At 42.3% G+C, this 17265-nt stretch overlaps 1 protein-coding gene and 1 non-coding gene across 4 annotated transcripts in view; one reads left to right on the top strand and one right to left on the bottom strand.

Moving 5' to 3' along the window:
• The window catches only part of Mylk3 (myosin light chain kinase 3), a 61413-nt gene extending 60685 nt beyond the window's left edge, over positions 1-728 (top strand). For 2 of the 3 annotated variants that reach the window (NM_001297612.1, NM_175441.5), the window contains exon 13: positions 136-727. In NM_001297612.1, coding sequence (NP_001284541.1) covers positions 136-195 — 60 coding nt within the window. In that variant the 3' untranslated portion in view covers positions 196-727. Of the gene's footprint in view, positions 1-135 lie in introns of all 3 variants that reach the window. The other variant, XM_006530825.3, reaches the window with a different exon arrangement.
• A 9681-nt stretch (positions 729-10409) lies between these two features.
• Gm22336 lies at positions 10410-10516 on the bottom strand. The gene has a single exon (XR_003947663.1). It is a non-coding gene; the product is annotated as a U6 spliceosomal RNA (small nuclear RNA).
• Positions 10517-17265: the final 6749 nt, after the last annotated feature.

The raw sequence follows: 17265 nt of genomic DNA, 5'->3' as shown, positions 1-17265 counted from the left end.
CCCACCTCAGAGACCCATCATTCCCACTTAGATGTGAACAAGCCCAAGTGCCTAGACTTGTCTTTCCATCATTTTTTAAGTACTCGATATAAAAATGTGCTTCTTCTTTTTCTCCCTCCCCCTTTTTACTTCAAGAAACATTTCCACGTGGTGACTGCAGTCAACAGGCTACGGAAATTTCCAACGTGTCCCTAATCTTCAACTCTGCTGTTCCACTGGGCCTGGGAATTCTTGAGGCAACACGAAGTGGTAATATGAAGAGATTACTCAAGATTTTACGGAGATTGGCGCTTTGCTATTATTGATTTTTCTTATTTTGCAAAGAATGATGGAAGGAAGCAAGAAAGAAAGAAAAGAAGAAAAGGGGGAAGAAAAGGAAAAGGCAGAAAGCAAGGAAACAGGCTACGTTGTTGCTCTTCTTGTAGGTGAAAGTGTTTTTATTAAAAGCCCTAGGAATGTTTTTCTGCCTCGTAAGGTCAGCAGGTCTCATATGCTGCTTGCTCCCCCGCACCCTTCCTTTTGGTAATAAGAGCAGGCACGCTCAGGATGGGCAGGGAAATCCTACTTGGCTTTTGGTCAAATTTGAATTCTAAACTTGTCATGATTAAAGAAGCCAGTAGGGAGTGAGGTATGGAAGAGGGAGGAATTAGGTCCAACAGTGGGGGATGAATTTGACGGAAACATTGTATAAAATTCTTAAAGAATTAATAAAATATATTTTTAAAGGAGTCAGTAGATTTGAGCTGCTTGCTACTTTAGTGAAAGAAGTTTCTTTTTACAGTGGGTAATAGTGCAAAGACTCAGAATTGATCAAAATGCAAACTATGCACTCAGCTCTGGGTGAGTCAATCCCCCCCTGTGCAAGGCTCAGGGAGCGTCTCAGAGGAAGGGGCAGAAAGAATGTAAGAGTTGGTAGATGAAGACGAGTCCTACGAGATGTCGTTAAGACATGACATGGCTTTTGTAGGCGTCAACTCACAGCATCTGTGGCTACCTGCACAAGATCAAGTTGGTCAAAATTCCAATGAGAATGGGAGGAAACTCCTGAGGCCCACCCCTACTGGCGGAGCTACTGGCAACTGATGGCTGATGAGGCAGGGAGAATCGTTTTCCTTCCACCTCTAGCAGTAGATGTTCATGCCCCAGTGGATGCTACATACCCATGTGCCATGGGCAGTACTAATTAGTCTGGGGAGGTTAACTAATAGCAAAAAATAAAGAGAAAGAGTACACGTAGGGGGGAGGGAGATGGGGCAGGACATTAGGGACAGTTGGAAGCAGGTAGACGGATATGATCAATATGCATGTATTAATGTATGGAGTGTTCAAATAATAAAAAATATCATTTAAAACAGAACTCAGTAGATTCTTTTGCAAGGAAAGGCATGCTATTCATTGTTTCTTCCAGTGAAAAGACTTCCAGTGTCAAGAATTCCTAGAATTATGACTAAATTGGGATCTCTGCTCTCAGAATATGTGAGGAGAGCAACCCTTAAGTATGTTTTAACTTCTCTTTTAACAATCAACATTGTTCAGGTAGTGGTGGTGCATGCCTTTAGTCCTGTGAGTCAGAGGCAGATAGATCTCTGTGAGTTTGAGTCCAATCTGGTCTACAGAATGAGTTCCAGGATAGCCAGGGGCTACACAGATAAACTCTTGTCTTGGGAAACATATGTGCACATGCACACACACAAACACACTTATACACAGAGGTGTGCATAAAACATCAGCTAGGTACAGTGGCTATATATGCAATTCCAACACTCAAAAGTCTGAGACAGGAGGATTACAAGTTTGAGGCCTTAAAAAAAAAAAAACAACAGTATCAGCCTACATTTCTCTAGTATTATTTGAAAATTTAAAACCTATCAATCTCTATGACCAAATTTGCTTCTTTTAAATGTGCTTTTGGGCTGATGAGATGGCTTAGCGGTTAAGAGCACTGACTGCTCTTCCAGAGGTCCTGAGTTCAAATCCCAGCCATGGTGACTCACAACCATCCATAATGAGTTCTGATGCCCTCTTCTGGTGTGTCTGAGGACAGCTACAGTGTCCTTACATATAACAATAAATAAATCTTTAAAAAAATTTTTTAATGTGCTTTTAAAACTTGATATGCCCTAGCTGTTCTTTTAATTTCTACCCATTCTGACATCCCCTTTCTTGGTTATGAATTTCTAGTCTTGTAAGTTTGGATACTGATAAACACTGTATAAAAGAAAAAGGTAACTAATGTCCAGATTTCAGAAACGACCCATCACAGAGGAATGGAGGAAAACTGTTATCCTCTACAGTCTGTGGATAGTCATAATAGACATTTTTAGAAGGAAGTATGTGTAATCACTGTGGTGTGCATTGCTATTGGTCCACAGAGATGTCAGTTCTCAATGTGGTGAGCAACTAACACATTGCCAACTTCCCGTGTGCATTTAAATACTTTGCCAACTTGAAAAGTGGTTTAAAAGGATATTACTCAAAACTAAACCATTCTAATTCCCTTATTTCTTACTTGTGTGTAGTATTCCTAGTGCCGTGTGTGTGTGTGTGTGTGTGTGTGTGTGTGTGTGTATGTGTGTATGTGTGTGTGCATGTTTCCATGGGGGCTAGAGGTCAGAGGTCAGTATTGAGTGCCTCCCTCAATTGTTCTTTGCTTCCTGCTTTGGCTAGATTGGTGGCCAAAACCCCCAGGGATGCTCTTGTCTCTGCTGTCTCTGCAAGGGATTGATTACAGGTTCTTGTGTGGGTGTTAGGGACCGAGTTTCATGACAAGGAGTTTATCCACTGAGATTTCTCTCCAGCCTCCCAGATTCCATCATCCAGCACTCTCAGTGTCTAGTGACGTTTAGATTTTAGTTAGTTTCATAGCTTTCTTACCCTCGACACCTCCCCCCCCCCACACACACACACATTAAAGACTTTCTGGGTGCAGACAGAAAGGTTATTCTACTGCTGAGACAGAGAGGTTATTCCTCAGCAATGCTAGCTCTCGTCAGATGCTGAGATTTCCAGAGCGTATAGAACACATGGTCTCAGAAGGCATTTTCCCCAAGCCGCCAGAGCGGCTGCACTCGCTGCCCCAGAGTGAGTGCGAGTGATAAGAACAACTCATGCCCACCACCTGAGCCCACGGTGAGGCAACACCACAGACCTCACCCGCTGCCCCAGATAACCAAGCCATGGAGAGCGTGTGTGGGTGCAGGTGATGAAGAAGCCCATGAAGTCATGTATGAAACGCCCTAGTTGTATTTGGCTGAATTTAGCTTAAAAACTCCAGTCTGGAATGGCAAAATCGCTCAATTCCTGAGGGCCCAACGGAGACAACATCGTGTCGAGAAACAATCCAAGTGGATCCCACACAAACGCCCAAGGGGATGCCTGCCACTCAGATGACAAAGCCTGCACTGCCGCGGTCTAACTCCAGTGGATCCGAAACGCAGGAAACATCAAGTCTCATTCACCTGTGCTCTGCCCAAGCCAGGCCACACCTGTCAGACAGGAAAGGTTAGTGAGGGGTGCGTGTCTGAACGAGTACGGGCCCATTTTGCCATTTATTTGCTTATTGCTGTTTATGAATAAATAAAAAGTGTTAGAACCTTTCCACTGGGTTTGAGGGTTTGCTTTCTGCCCCGTTTAACGGCAGTTCTCGACAGAAAGCCACCATGTAAAGCCCTGCTCCAAGATGACCATGAAAGAACAGCTGAAGCAGGATTCTGAGCACAATCTTAGCGATGCAGTAAAGGATCTGGCAAAGTATCAGGCCTCCTCCTGGGAAAAGGTTTAAGAGTAGTCTCCAGAGGGGATCTTTTGAGTTCTATCTAGGATAACGGAACTTAGGGCACTTAGTGATGACACACAGGTTGCCATGCTGGTCCAGAGAAGCTTGCCCAATAGAAATGCAAAAGAAGTGACACACTGTTTGAACTTCGTAATTGTTCCTCTAAAATATCCATTTAAATTAACGTCAATAATTTGACCCCATGTGCCAGATATTTATATTGTTTCTGCTCATATTAAGTCTCCAAAATGGGACATGTAATTTATACTTACAACCAGTTCAGATGCCATGCTTTTATTAGATAGAATCTATATGTAAAGTTATAAACTATACTGTAGAAAATGAACTCAAATACCTTGCAACATACTTAGAACTTTTTCTAGTAATCAAGTGAGGTATCCATTTTTACACTTAGTTAAAATTAGAAAATTAGTTTTGTCACTGGATTAACTATATTTGAAATATTTTTTAAAGATTTTATTTATTTTATTTATATGAGTACACTAGAGCTGTCTTCAGACACACCAGAAGAGGGCATTAGATCCCACTACAGATAATTGTGGGTCACCATGTGATTGCTGGGAATTGAACTCAGGACCTCTGGAAGAGCAGTTAGTGTTTTTAACCATTGAGCCATCTCTTCAGCCCCTTGTTTATTAAAAAACATTTAATAAGTCTGTTTTAAATAGTTTTTGTGTTGGGCTGGGCAGGTCTTGAGAAAACATTGTGTCTATTTCTTTTCTTTTTCTTTTTCTTTTTCTTTTTATGAGTATACTGTGGTTGACTTCAGATACACCAGAAGAGGGCATTATATCCCATTACAGATGGTTGTGAGCCACCATGGTTGCTGGGAATTGAACTCAGGACCTTTAGAAAAGCAGTCACTGCTCTTAACTGCTGAGCCATCTCTCCAGCTCACATTGTGTCTATTTGATTCCTGCTATTCTTTTCCTGTGTTCTTGGTGTTTGTCTAGAGAAACAATTTTATTACTGAAGAATCCACATGCTGTTTGTTTGTTTGTTTGTTTGTTTGTTTTTTGAGACAGGGTTTCTCTGTATAGCCCTGGCTGTCCTGGAACTCACTTTGTAGACCAGGCTGGCCTTAAACTCAGAAATCTGCCTGCCTCTGCCTCCCGAGTGCTGGGATTAAAGGAGTGTACCACCACCGCCTGGCTGAGCTGAGTTTCTAACTGGCTGGCATTTCTAATGCAGAACAGGGCTATTTGGGCTGCTGAATTGTCACCAACCATCTTGCTAAGCTGTGGAACCTATGTGTTAGGCTATCACCATGCCAGGCAAGATGTGCCCTTTAACATTGTAATGATACAACCATTGAAGGTACAATAAGTTTTCCAGTATGATTAAAGCCCACTTCATAGGAAGCACCCCATTCGTCTTCTTGTAAAACAGGACAAAACCCTGTGGCTAGGAAACACTTGGGTCCTGATGAGGAATGTTAGCTTAGATGGAAATTATCATTAAATTGTCCTCTAAACATGTGTGCTTACACCCATATACTGCTGCTGCATTCAGCTGTGAAGTTCTTTTTTTTAATTTAATTAGGTATTTTCTTCATTTACATTTTAAATGCTATCCCAAAAGTCCCCCTTACCCCCCCTACTCCCCCACTCACTGACTCCCACTTCTTGGCCCTGGCGTTCCCCTGTACTGGGGCATATAAAGTTTGAAAGACCAAGGGGCCTCTCTTCCCAGTGATGGCCGACTAGGCCATCTTCTGATACATATGCAGCTAGAGACACAAGCTCGGGGGGGCGGGGGGTGCTGGTTAGTTCATATTGTTGTTCCACCTATAGGTTGCAGACCCCTTTAGCTCCTTGGATACTTTCTCTAGCTCCTCCATTGGGGGCCCTGTGACGAAAGGATGGACCATCTAGAGACTGCCATACCCGGGGATCCATCCCATAATCAGCCTCCAAATGCTGACACCATTGCATACACTAGCAAGATTTTGGTGAAGAGAAGTTCTTGTTCCAGTTGGTTTCTAATTAGTCAAAGCATTAGGGGCAAGTGCTGTGACTGTGGTCTTCACTAGTGATTTGGAACAGCATCCCAATACTCGGGCTTAAAGAGAAAAACATAATTGTATATGCATATCAACCCCTCAAGGTTTAGAAAACTCCACAGAGGAGTTGAAAATGTAAAAACTGGGGGGAAAAGGGTGAGGTGGAGTATATCACTGATATCTTGAAGCAGAGAATTAAGAAGGTGACCAATGGGAAACCTTGGCCACAGTCATAGCAGCAAAGGAAGCAGAGCGTAACTGACGTCTAGATCTAGGTAGGGTACTCTACTCTTTAGGTTCTCATGGGCCGTGTTGAATGAAGAGTTCTCTTGAACTCATATTAAACACACAGACACTAATGAGAGCTGATGGGAAAAAGTCTGTACATAATTTTATCATATCTACCTTCACAGATAAGCAAAAAAAGAAAATCTGCATGTATTAGTTCTAATGATACAGTGCTCCATTTAGACTCTAAATTTTAGAGAGTCTTTTTAGAGTCTTTTTTGTTTCCTTGGGTGTCCTCCATCCCCACGGGCTCTTACAATCCTTCTTCCTCCTCTTCCACATAGTTCCTGAGCCCTGAGGGGAGGGGTTTAATAAGACATTCCATATAGGACTGAGTGGTCCAAGGCCTCTCACTTCCTTAGCATTGTCCAGTTGTGGGTCTTTGCATTGCTAGCTTTCGTCCACTACAAGAGGAAGCTTCTCTGATGATGGCTGAGTGAGGCACTGATCTGTGGGTATAATAGAATCCCATTAGGAGTCATGTTATTGCTATGTAGCATGTAATTTTAAAACATGCTTCCTCCTTTTCCCCAGGGCCAGGCTTTCGGTTTAGCTCCGAGATTAAGCTCCCACCATCCCATGTTACCACCTTCCTGGGAGCTCGGCCTGTGCTCTGACATCTCCCGGTTTAGCTCCCAGATCAGCTGCCACCGGCCTCACTTCCAATTTGCCCATTCCTCCCGGCCAGCTTTGCTAAGCTTGTCAACAGTCAGCCCAGCTGCTTTCTTTCTCCTCCTGACCTCCTTAGCCCTGTGGATGGAAAACACTAGACAGTTTTAAAGTTAGCCAGATAACACAGTAGCTGGGCGAAGAATCTGCTGTCCTAACCTTATCAGTTAGCCTATGCCAGCCATCTGCCAGTGTCAGAGGCCCCTGTTACCAGCCACCCAAGATCTTACATGGTTGTATGTGCCTCCTGTTCTAAACCCAGGCAAAAAGCCTACCCTCTCTGCATCCCTTCTCTTTTTCCTGGGACCTAGAAGGCCCACCTTTCCTTTCGCCCAGAAATTGGCTTCTGCCATCTTTATGGACACAATCAAGAACCAATTAGGGAACCTGATTATAGTATCAGCTCTTCCCTCTACCTTACTATGTTCTTTTAGCAGAACAATAACATTTGTCCTGGTCTGGCCTGTCTAGTCTCAGGTTCGTGGACATCTGGGCAGTGTTAGGCATGGGTGTCATCTCATGGTGTGGACATTGAATCCAATCAGATAGTTGTCTCCATAACGTTTGTGCCACTATTGCACCAGCATATCATGTAGGTAGCTCCCCATTGTAGATCAAAGAGTCTGTAGCTGGACTGGTGTTTACTTTTCTCCTCTGGTAGAATGTCAAGTACCTGCTAGTACTATGAACCCTAGTCAGTAGGGAGTACCAGAAATCTTTAAACCAGGTTTCAAATTCTTTCATAACTGAATTGATAACATCATAAATTATTAAGTATTGTCAACATTTGACCTCAATGTAGCCATCTTACCTCCATAAAGTAAATGTTATCCTAGTCACCATCAGCCCTTTCCTGGGACTACAGATGATGTAATCCCTTGCCCTTATGAAGCTGTCTTGACAATGATTTGCACAGTGTTAGTTGTTTTAATAGTTTTACATAGGTATTTTTGATAGCTATGCAGTGATGCTTAATTAAGCAAGTTTTGGGTGGAAATGACATAATTGTTTTTAAGTTGTACAAGTCCCTTTTTTTTTACCTACCATCACCAGGGCACTGTTCATAGTTATACCACACCTGTTCACAATGTAAGAAAAAAAATATTAGCAGAAATTAATCAGGAGCTAGTGGATTGAGAACCACAGTTTTACAAAATAGAGTTACTATCAATTATTTCTTGTTCAAACACAATCTTTGTTGTCTACAGTTTCCTGGCATATGTTAGTATGTCAGATTTTTTTTCTCATACTATTGATAGTCAAATTAATGATCTGCATAATTCTCTTATACTTGTCTATATTAATTAGGCTAGTCATAGAGGTAATGCATTCGATGTTGGACTCTATTAAAAAATTAGAAGGGAGAGTACAAGGATCCTCACATTCACTCTCTAGGGAAACAAGTAATGTGTAACCTGTTTTCTGCTCCAAAGGCTGGGAACGGAGTTAGCTAATGGCTTAGGTGATCCTTGTACTGGATCTCTTGGCCAGGGTCTCTTCTATGCTTCCACACCCAGGACTAGAGGTAGATAATAGTCTAGATGACTTTTGTGTTGTTATCCATATAACTGAGACCACCCCAGATCCTCCCCAAGTCCTTAAGATAACACATATATCCTATCCAGAGAACCCATTGTCATGGAAGAAGTGACATCTACTTTGACAAGAGTTTCAATGTAATTATTCCTTCTTGTTCACATGGGACTGTGTTATACTAGGATGTGGGTTAAAATGGTGTGCCATGTCCGGCCCACCACAGGGCTAGGGCCGCTCATGCAGGTGGATGCAAGAAGTTTGACTGCACATGCCCCATGGCCCACGTCACCACCTGGCAGGCATCGGGCTGTGAGAAGCCACAGGACCCCACTCCACGGGTGGGGAAGTGCAGTCTGAGGTCCCCGCTGAAATGCCAGAGTTGTCTTGAACTCTTGGACACCACAGACACCACTGGGTGTCTCGGAAGAGCTGAGAACAGAGTGTGGGCCTGCTGAGGGACTCCATCCTGGGCCAAAGGGAAAAGAAGGGGAGGAGAGCGCTCCAGCTGGGTCCCTCGGGACAAGAGTCCTTGGCTTGCTCAGCTGACAGGTTGGTTTGGTGGTGACTGTGTCTGAGAGCACAAGGAGGCCTCATGCAGGAGATTAGACACTCGGGTCTTTAGAGGAAGACCTGCTCCATTGAGGCAGTTCATGAATTTATTGTCATGGCGGAAAGGGGAGCTGAGAGGGAGTAAAGGCAGAGAATGGCCGAGAAATGGAGAGAGTAAAGAAGTAGAGGCTGGCCATGGCCACGTGGAGAGAGGGGGGAAGGGAATGTGGAGAGAAAGGGAGCAAGAGGGCAAGAGAGAGAGGCAAGAGTAAGAGAGTAAAAGAGGGAGGAGGGGGCAAACTCCCTTTTATAGTGGGCCGGCCTACCTGCTGTTGCCAGGTAACTGTGAGGAGGAGCATACCTGGCTGTTGCCAAGTAACTGTGGGGATGGAATCCAGACAGAATACCAGGGGCTTGGGGCATTGCCCTACGTGACTGATGGCAACAGAATTATGGAGCTGAGGTCTTGTGTTAGGATCCTAGTGTCTGGGAGTGTGGCAAACAGCCTTCTGTCCCTTGCAGGAACACCTGCTTGGTTTCTGGGGTTTAAACCTAGGTCGACCAGAAAACAGGCTGCCTTTCACGGTCCCACGATAGGGATTTTTTCCCCCAAATTTTAATTGTACTTAAATATACCTAAAATAAACTGTTTTAGGTCATACTCTCGAAGTTTGAACCAACACTGGTTGTGTTGAGGCAGATTTCCTTCTGGCCTAATGAGGATTGTTACTCTTCTGGCTGTGGCATTTGCAGAGATCCCCGCTATAATAGCTCACAGTTGAGTTACTATGAACTTTTAAAAAAGGATTTTGGAGTTTTCCTTTTGATTTTAAAAGAGATTTTGTATTTTTAGAGATTAGACTTTTAAAGTGCTTGAACTGGTAAAGGCTATGGTACTTTTAAGTTTGTAATATTGTTGTATTGGTGTATCAAGTTGACAAGGGGTTGGTTGTCATGGCAGTTTTATGTCAATACGAAACAAGCTAAAGTTATCTGAGAGGAGGAAACCTCAACTGAGAAATTGCTTCCATAAGATAGGGCTGTAGACAAACCTGTAGAACATATTGTAAATCAGTAATTGACATAGGAGGGACAAGTCCATTGTGAATTGGGCCACCCCTGGGCTGGTGGTCCTCAGTTCTATAACCAATTAGGCTGAGCTAGCCATGAGGAGCTGTCCCATCTGCGTGCTACCATTTTGGCAACATATGTGGAAAACTGAAAGGGGGAAAGATTTGTTGGCGCTCATGTCTATGTGGTTGGTTCAGTTGTATTTTTTAAAGAAGTGAGATCATGGTGGGAAGATAGCAGAGTTGCTAATCCAATGGGGTCCATGATGCAGAGACAGAAAGAGAGGGAGAAAGAAGCCAAGTTAAAATCCCCATGTGTATGCCAACCCCACTGATCAAGTCCCATCTTCTAAGTTTCTATCATCACCCTTTCAAATTGGGAACCCATTGTGGATTAGATATTTTGATGAGTTAAAGTCCTCATGGTCCAATCACTTCTCAAAACACCACATTGGAGAGCAGATCTTCAACACATGAACTTTTGGGGTACTTTTCAGATTCAAACTTTAACTATCGCATGAATTTGCCTGTCATTTTTGCACAGGGTCCATGGTAATAATCTCTGTATTCTGACAGTTTTAGTATACGTACTTCTGAAGTGAGTAGACAATCATTCATTTTAATTTTAGTCAAAGCCATCTATGACATGATGCTACTAGCAGATTTTTAACATCTACAACGGCCACAATCTTTACAGTCTTATCTCCATCCCTGAATAAGCCTGCTTCCACCCTACCTCCATTCCCTGGGGACTCCACAAGACCATGGTGTGGACACAGTTTCCCTCCTCTTTGTGGACACTCTCAGCCCTCCCTTCCAATCCATCCCCATTCTTTGTGTGAACCTCCAACACCTGGAAACACTTTCTAGGTGGGACTCCTGTGGCCACACCTGCCAGGGACACAGGTAGGTGAGTAGCATTCTGCTTGTCCTCCATTCGCACCCTCAGTGTGGTAACAATCTACTTGCAGGTGCACCATGTCTCACCTCAACTCCATTCACTGAAAACTCCAACTCTTGGGTCAGACCTCCCTGGTCCTTTCACCTGTATCCTTCCAGATTATTCTTTGTCTTACTACAACCTACTTGCTAGGCCTCCTCCTCTCACCATACCTATAACTCTCTGGTGACCCCACCTCTTTGTGTGGACAGGATGCCCTTAGCTCTTTCCTGATGCCCCTTTCAGCCTTTCTCCTAGCCCACCCCTATGCTTCTCTGCCACCCACTGACCTGCAGAAGCACGCTCTACCAGGCAACTCAGAGTCACCACGCTTTCCTAAGATCAGAGAGGGCAAAGGAACCCAAGGAACAGAACCATACCAGCTAAGACAACACCTAGAATCACCTCAATCATCCAGACCCCAGATGCCTAGACACCAGCGCAGAACCACAACCACTAACAGCTGAGACAATGTGCTCCCACCAGAACCCAGCAACCCTACTACAGCAGGCCCTGAGAAGTGCAATATAGCTGAAGCAGAAGACAAGGACTTCCCAAGAGCTACTATGAATATGTTCAAGGATCTTAGAGAGGGTGTGAACAAATCCCTTCATGAAATCTGGAAAAACACAAACAAACAGTGGAATGAAGTAATGAAAACAGTTCAAGACCTTAAAGTAGAAATGGGATCACTAAAGTAAATCCAAACTGAAGTCAAACTGGAAATGAAAAATTTAGGAAGTCAGAAATGAAAGAGCGTCAGAAGGAAACTTCACCAACAGAGTACAAGAAGACATAGAAGAAAGACTCTCAGATGTTGAAGACAAGGTAAAAGAAATAGATATTTCAGGCAAAGAAAATGTTAAAACTAAAAACCAAATCAAACCAAAACAAAACCCCAGGCAAAAATATCCAAGGAATCTGGGATATTATTTAAAAAAAAACCCAAATTATGAATAATAGGAATAGAGTAATAATAGGAGGTCTGACCTGGAGGTCAGAGCCAGACTGAGCCAAGGCTTTTTCAGAGGCCCCTGAGAAGAAAAAAAAAGTGTAGTGACACGTTGGGGATTTTGGTTTCTTAAAACAAAACAAAACAAAAAACCCAGGAAAATGTAAGAACTTTTTTTGTTGTTTTTTGTTTTTTTGAGACAGGGTTCTCTGTGTAGCCCTGGCTGTCCTAGAACTCAATCTGTAGACCAGGCTGGCCTTGAACTCAGAAATCTGCCTGTCTCCGCCTCCTAAGTGCTGGGGTTAAAGGTGTGTGCCACCACCGCCTGTCAAGAATATGTTTTAATTTTAACCCCAGGTGTGGGATATGGGCCGTCCACAGCAGCTGACTGTGATTTGCCCCATCCTCTAGCAGCAGCATGATTTTGTCAGCTGCAAATGGTTTCTGCTAATGTGTGAAATTTGGAATTCTGGGGACTCTTCAGAATAGTGCACGAAGAAGAAAAAGAAGAAATTAGACATCCTGATGGCAAAGATCAAACTTGCCTCCAAGGAACTAGATGCCCCTAATCAGCAGGAAGCAGTCTAATGATGACATCGCTCCCTTTCCTCGCTGTCTTTTTTTTTTCTTCTATTTTTCTACTAGAGTTAGGAGGTTGAAAGGGTGGGAATGGGGTGGAAAAGGGTGGAAGAAAGAAGAACCCACAAAGCAGCAAAGACAACTTACAAAAAGGAACTTAGTTCTGTGTCTTTGCCCAGGGGGGAGACTTGGCAAGGTCCAGGCTGGGGCTGGGGCCAGGGCCTTGAGAGGTTCAGGTTTTGGTTCCTGAGAGCTTGGCTTTCCTCATGGAAGAGAACAGAGTTATCAGTCCTAAGGCTGCTCTGTGATATCCTTGAGATATCCTGTGTTACCCTGGTGGAACACTACTTAAACTAGCTTCCTGCTGACGTCGTCCCATTGTATGATGGCTTTTGCTCTGTCCCATTTTTCTTCAATAAGTAGTAAGATAGCACAAGCCATTAGCTTAGAAAAGTTCTCCTGACCCCAGCTTTCCATCCTCTTACTGGACCCTATCACTGAAAAATGACTTGCTGGTCTAGGTCAAGCCTTCCTATATACAAATGACCAACAGACTGAGAAAGAAATCATGGAATCAATAGCTTTCATGATAATAGTGTGTGTGTGTGTGTGTGTGTGTGTGTGTGTGTGTGTGTGTGTATGAAGTATACACATACATATACAAATACCAAATATATGTATGTATATATATATATATATATACATATGTATATATAAAAATGAGTTTTTTCACTTATATGATAAAGACTTTAAGACACTGAAGAAAGAGATTGAAGATCTCAGAAGATGGAAAGATCTCCCATGCTCATGTATATGTAGGATTAATATGATCAAAGTGGCCATCATACTAAAAGCAAACTACAGATTTAGTGCAATTCCTATCAAAATTCCAACATAAGGATAGCTTTCAGCTTCATAAAAAAAACAAAAACAAAAACAAAAACACAAAACCCCAGGATAATTAAACCAATTCTGAATACATTCCAAATTTCATGCCATACCACAGAGATATAGAATTAAAAACAGCATGCTATTGGCATTAAAACAGACATGCTAATCAATGGAATAGGATTAAAATTCCAGACATAAATCCACATTCCTATGGATACCTTTTTTTTTTAAGTCAATCTATTTTATTTACTTTGTTCTATTCCCCCAAGGGTACTCCTTGTCCAATATCAAAACTTCCCATAATATATCAACAATGTTTAAAAGTCCAAAGTTAGGCTGGAGAAATGGCTCAGATATTAAGAGCACTGGCTGCTCTTTTAGAGGTTCTGAGTTCAATAACCAGCAAACACATGGTGGCTCACAGCCATCTGTAATGAGATCTGTTGCCCTCTTCTGGCCTGAAGGCATACATGCAGGCAGAGCACTGTATACATATCTTAAAAAAAAAAAAAAAAGTCCAAAATTCAAAGTCTCTTCTGAGAGTTATGCAATCTCTTAACTGTAATCCCTATAAAATTATAGTCAATAATCAGATCACATATTTTCAACATATCATGGCACAGGATATACATTATTGTTCCAGGACGCAGGGAACAGAGTGAGGAAGTACTGGACCAAAGCAAGACTGAAAACTAGCTGGGCAAACGCTAAACTCTGGATCTCCATGGCTGATGTAACACTTCTTTTAGCTTTGTTGACTATAACACAATTCATTCTCTTGGATTGGTTCTACTCCCTATTGGCAACTTTCCTTGACAAGTATCCCATGGTTCTGGCATGTCTAACATCTTGGGGTCTCCAAGGCAACTTCAACATTACAGAATGGGAAAAGATATTTACCAATTACACATCCAATAAAGGGTTAATACCTAAAATATATAAAGAACTAAAAAAAAATCACTGAACATTAAGAAATAACCCAATAAAAAAGGGATACTAAACAGAGTTCCTCAAAAGATGAAGCTCAAATAGTTGAGAAATGCTGAAAGAAATGGTCAACATCCTTAATTATAGAGAGATGCTAATCAAAACTGCTCTGAGATTTCACCTTATACCAGTCAGAATGGTCAACAGCAATAAATAGATAGATAGATAGATAGAAAGATAGATAGATAGATAGATAGATAGATAGATAGATAGATAGATAGATAGATAGATAGATAGATGACACCTAGTTCTGGCGAGGATGTGGGGTATAGGGAACACTCATCCATTGCTGGTGGGGTATGGGGGACACTCATCCATTGCTGGTGGTAGTGCAAACTTGTACATCCGCTATGGAACCCAGTGTGGCAGTACCTTAAGAAGCTGGGAATACATCTAGCTCAAGATTCAGCTCTACTACCTTTGGGCATATATCCAAAGTATTTCACATACTACTACAAAGATACTTGTTCAGCCATGTTCATTGCTGCTCGATTCATAATAGCCAGAATTGAAAAGCAGCCTAGATGCCCATCAGTAGATGATGAAAATGTGATACATTTACACAATGGAAAATATTATTCAGCTATTAAAAGGAAATAACCAAAATCAAGAGATTCCTAGGTAAATGGGTGGAGCTAGGGGGAAAAATCATCCTGAATGAGGTAACCAGATTGAAAAAGACAAATGTGGCATATATTTTTCTTTCTTTCTTTTTCCTAAGATTTATTTATTTATTTTATGTATATGAGTACTGTCTGGGACACACCAGAAGACGGCATCAGCTTTCATTGCAGAAGGTTGTGAGTCACTATGTGGTTGCTGGGAATTGAACTCAGGACCTCTAATAGAGCAGTCAGAGCTTTTAACCACTCCCATATGTATTTTTTTTTACAGGTAGATGTTAGCTTTTAAGGCTTTCATAGGCATGCTACAATCCATATAATCATAGGGGTTAGGCACAAAGTAAGGAACTAGGAGGGAAGAGAGATCTCTCATGAACAGGAAAATACGAATATATACTTATGAAGAGATGGGCCTTTGAGGAAGGCCCTTACTTCTACTTCTGGAAACTTACTACAGTAGAAGCTTCTTAAAACGTGTGTGTGTGTGTGTGTGTGTGTGTGTGTGTGTGTGTGTGTGTGTGTAATCTAAATGGAGTCACCAAACAATGAGGAAGATAATGTTCCAACTAGACATCTTTTGCTGCTAAGTGAAACCTGTAGTGCCAAGAATTAGTTACATCTAATTGAGTTATTGTCCGAAGGGACACCATGGAAACCCCTAAATAACTTGGCAACTGTCAATGCTATTACAAACTGATGGTAAGGCCCTGTTGATGTAAACAATGCTTACATGTCATTATGTAGAAGTCCAGCTGGTGCCTACCTAGAGTTTTCATCCCTACTGACTTGTGTTCATGGTGCTGGAAGGTACTTTGCACAGGGCCAGAGGAGAAAGGTAAACATCAGTCCAGCTACAAACCCTCTGATCAACAATGGAGACCTGCCGGGATGCTACTCTGGTGCGATAGTGGCACAAATGTTGTGGGAGTGTCCAATCACTATCTGATTGGATTTAAAACTCACTCTATGAGATGGAACCCAGGCCTGACACTACCCCAGTGGCTAAGAATCTGAGGCCAGACAGATCTTGGCCCTAGGGAAAAACTAAATACTATTGTTCTGCTAAAGGAACATAGCAATAAAATGACTCCTAATGATATTGTTACACCTATAGCTCATTTGTCTCACTCAGCCCAGTCCTAAATGGGACTCTTCTCAGGGTTCAGGGAGCTATGTGAACAAGGCAGAGATTATAAACGCCAGAGATTAATCCCAGCACTTGGGAGGCAGAGGCAGGTGGATCTCTGAGTTCAAGGCCAGCCTGGTCTACAAAGTGAGTTCCAGGACAGCCAGGGCTATACAGAGAAACCCTGTCTCGAAAAACAAAAAAACAAAAACAAACAAACAAAAATAAATGCCAGAGATGGATGACACAGGAATGTCTTACAGATACAACAGGACTGATAGACATGTGAACTCAGAGACATAGTGGCATGCACAGGGCTTGCACGGGTCCAAGACAGATGGGGTCCCAATGTTGAGATGGGAGAGGTGGGCACGAGCTCTAACAAAAAAAACATTTCAATTTGACAACTACAAAGGAAAAATTAGTTTTCTCTAATGGAGTGTCACTGGGTTTATATAAACCACACTAAATGGCAGGCCTCATGCCCAGCAGTAGGTGGCCAACACAAATCTAACTGCATGTTATTTTGTACATTTTTTTTTTTTTTGGTCTCATATCACTTTTCTGGTTTGTTCTGAAATTTTGTTTTTATGGGTTTTGTGTATGTGCATGTTTCTTGTGCTTTTGCCTGTTTCCTATAGAAAGAAGGTATGGAGCTGGATGAGTGGGAAGGTGGGGAGTATCTAGAAGATGGAAGAGAAAATCAATCAGAATATACTGTATGAAAATCTATAAAGCCCCTTCTATAAAGGGTTTACCAAGGTTACATTTTCCTGTGTATGGATAGCAAAGAAGTAAACTTCGGTGGATTGTTTTGTAATACGTACTAATGTGTAATTCATTATGTCAGGCCTGTCTTTATTGTTTCTTCACAGCAGATATTTGCACTATAGTGCTTTGATGCATTGGGTCTCCCAGCTATTCTAGGCAGCAGTGAGAAAGGTTCTCTTTTCTTGTTTTGGAGACAGGGTTTCATGTATCCCACTCATTATGTTGCTAAGGGTGGCTCTGAACTTCTGATTCTCCTGCCTTCTCTTCCTAAGTGCTGGGGTAACAGGGATGCACTAAGCCTGGTTTTATGGAGTGATGGTAATCAAAATTCAGGACTTCATGTTTGTAACCCTAGCAACTGAGCCACATCTATAGCCAAAGGAGTACCTTTTATTTCCCACTTTCTAGATGGAGCAAACAGAAGTTAATTTTATTTGTTCAAGTGGCAAAGTAGACTGGGTCTTAAACCCAGGAAGTCTTAATCTG

The sequence above is a fragment of the Mus musculus genome, chromosome 8 (genome assembly GCF_000001635.26).
Source record: "Mus musculus strain C57BL/6J chromosome 8, GRCm38.p6 C57BL/6J".
NCBI classification, from domain to species: Eukaryota; Metazoa; Chordata; class Mammalia; order Rodentia; family Muridae; genus Mus; species Mus musculus.
The sequence above is the reverse complement of the archived record's forward strand: the minus strand, read 5'-3'. Positions and strand labels throughout refer to the sequence as shown.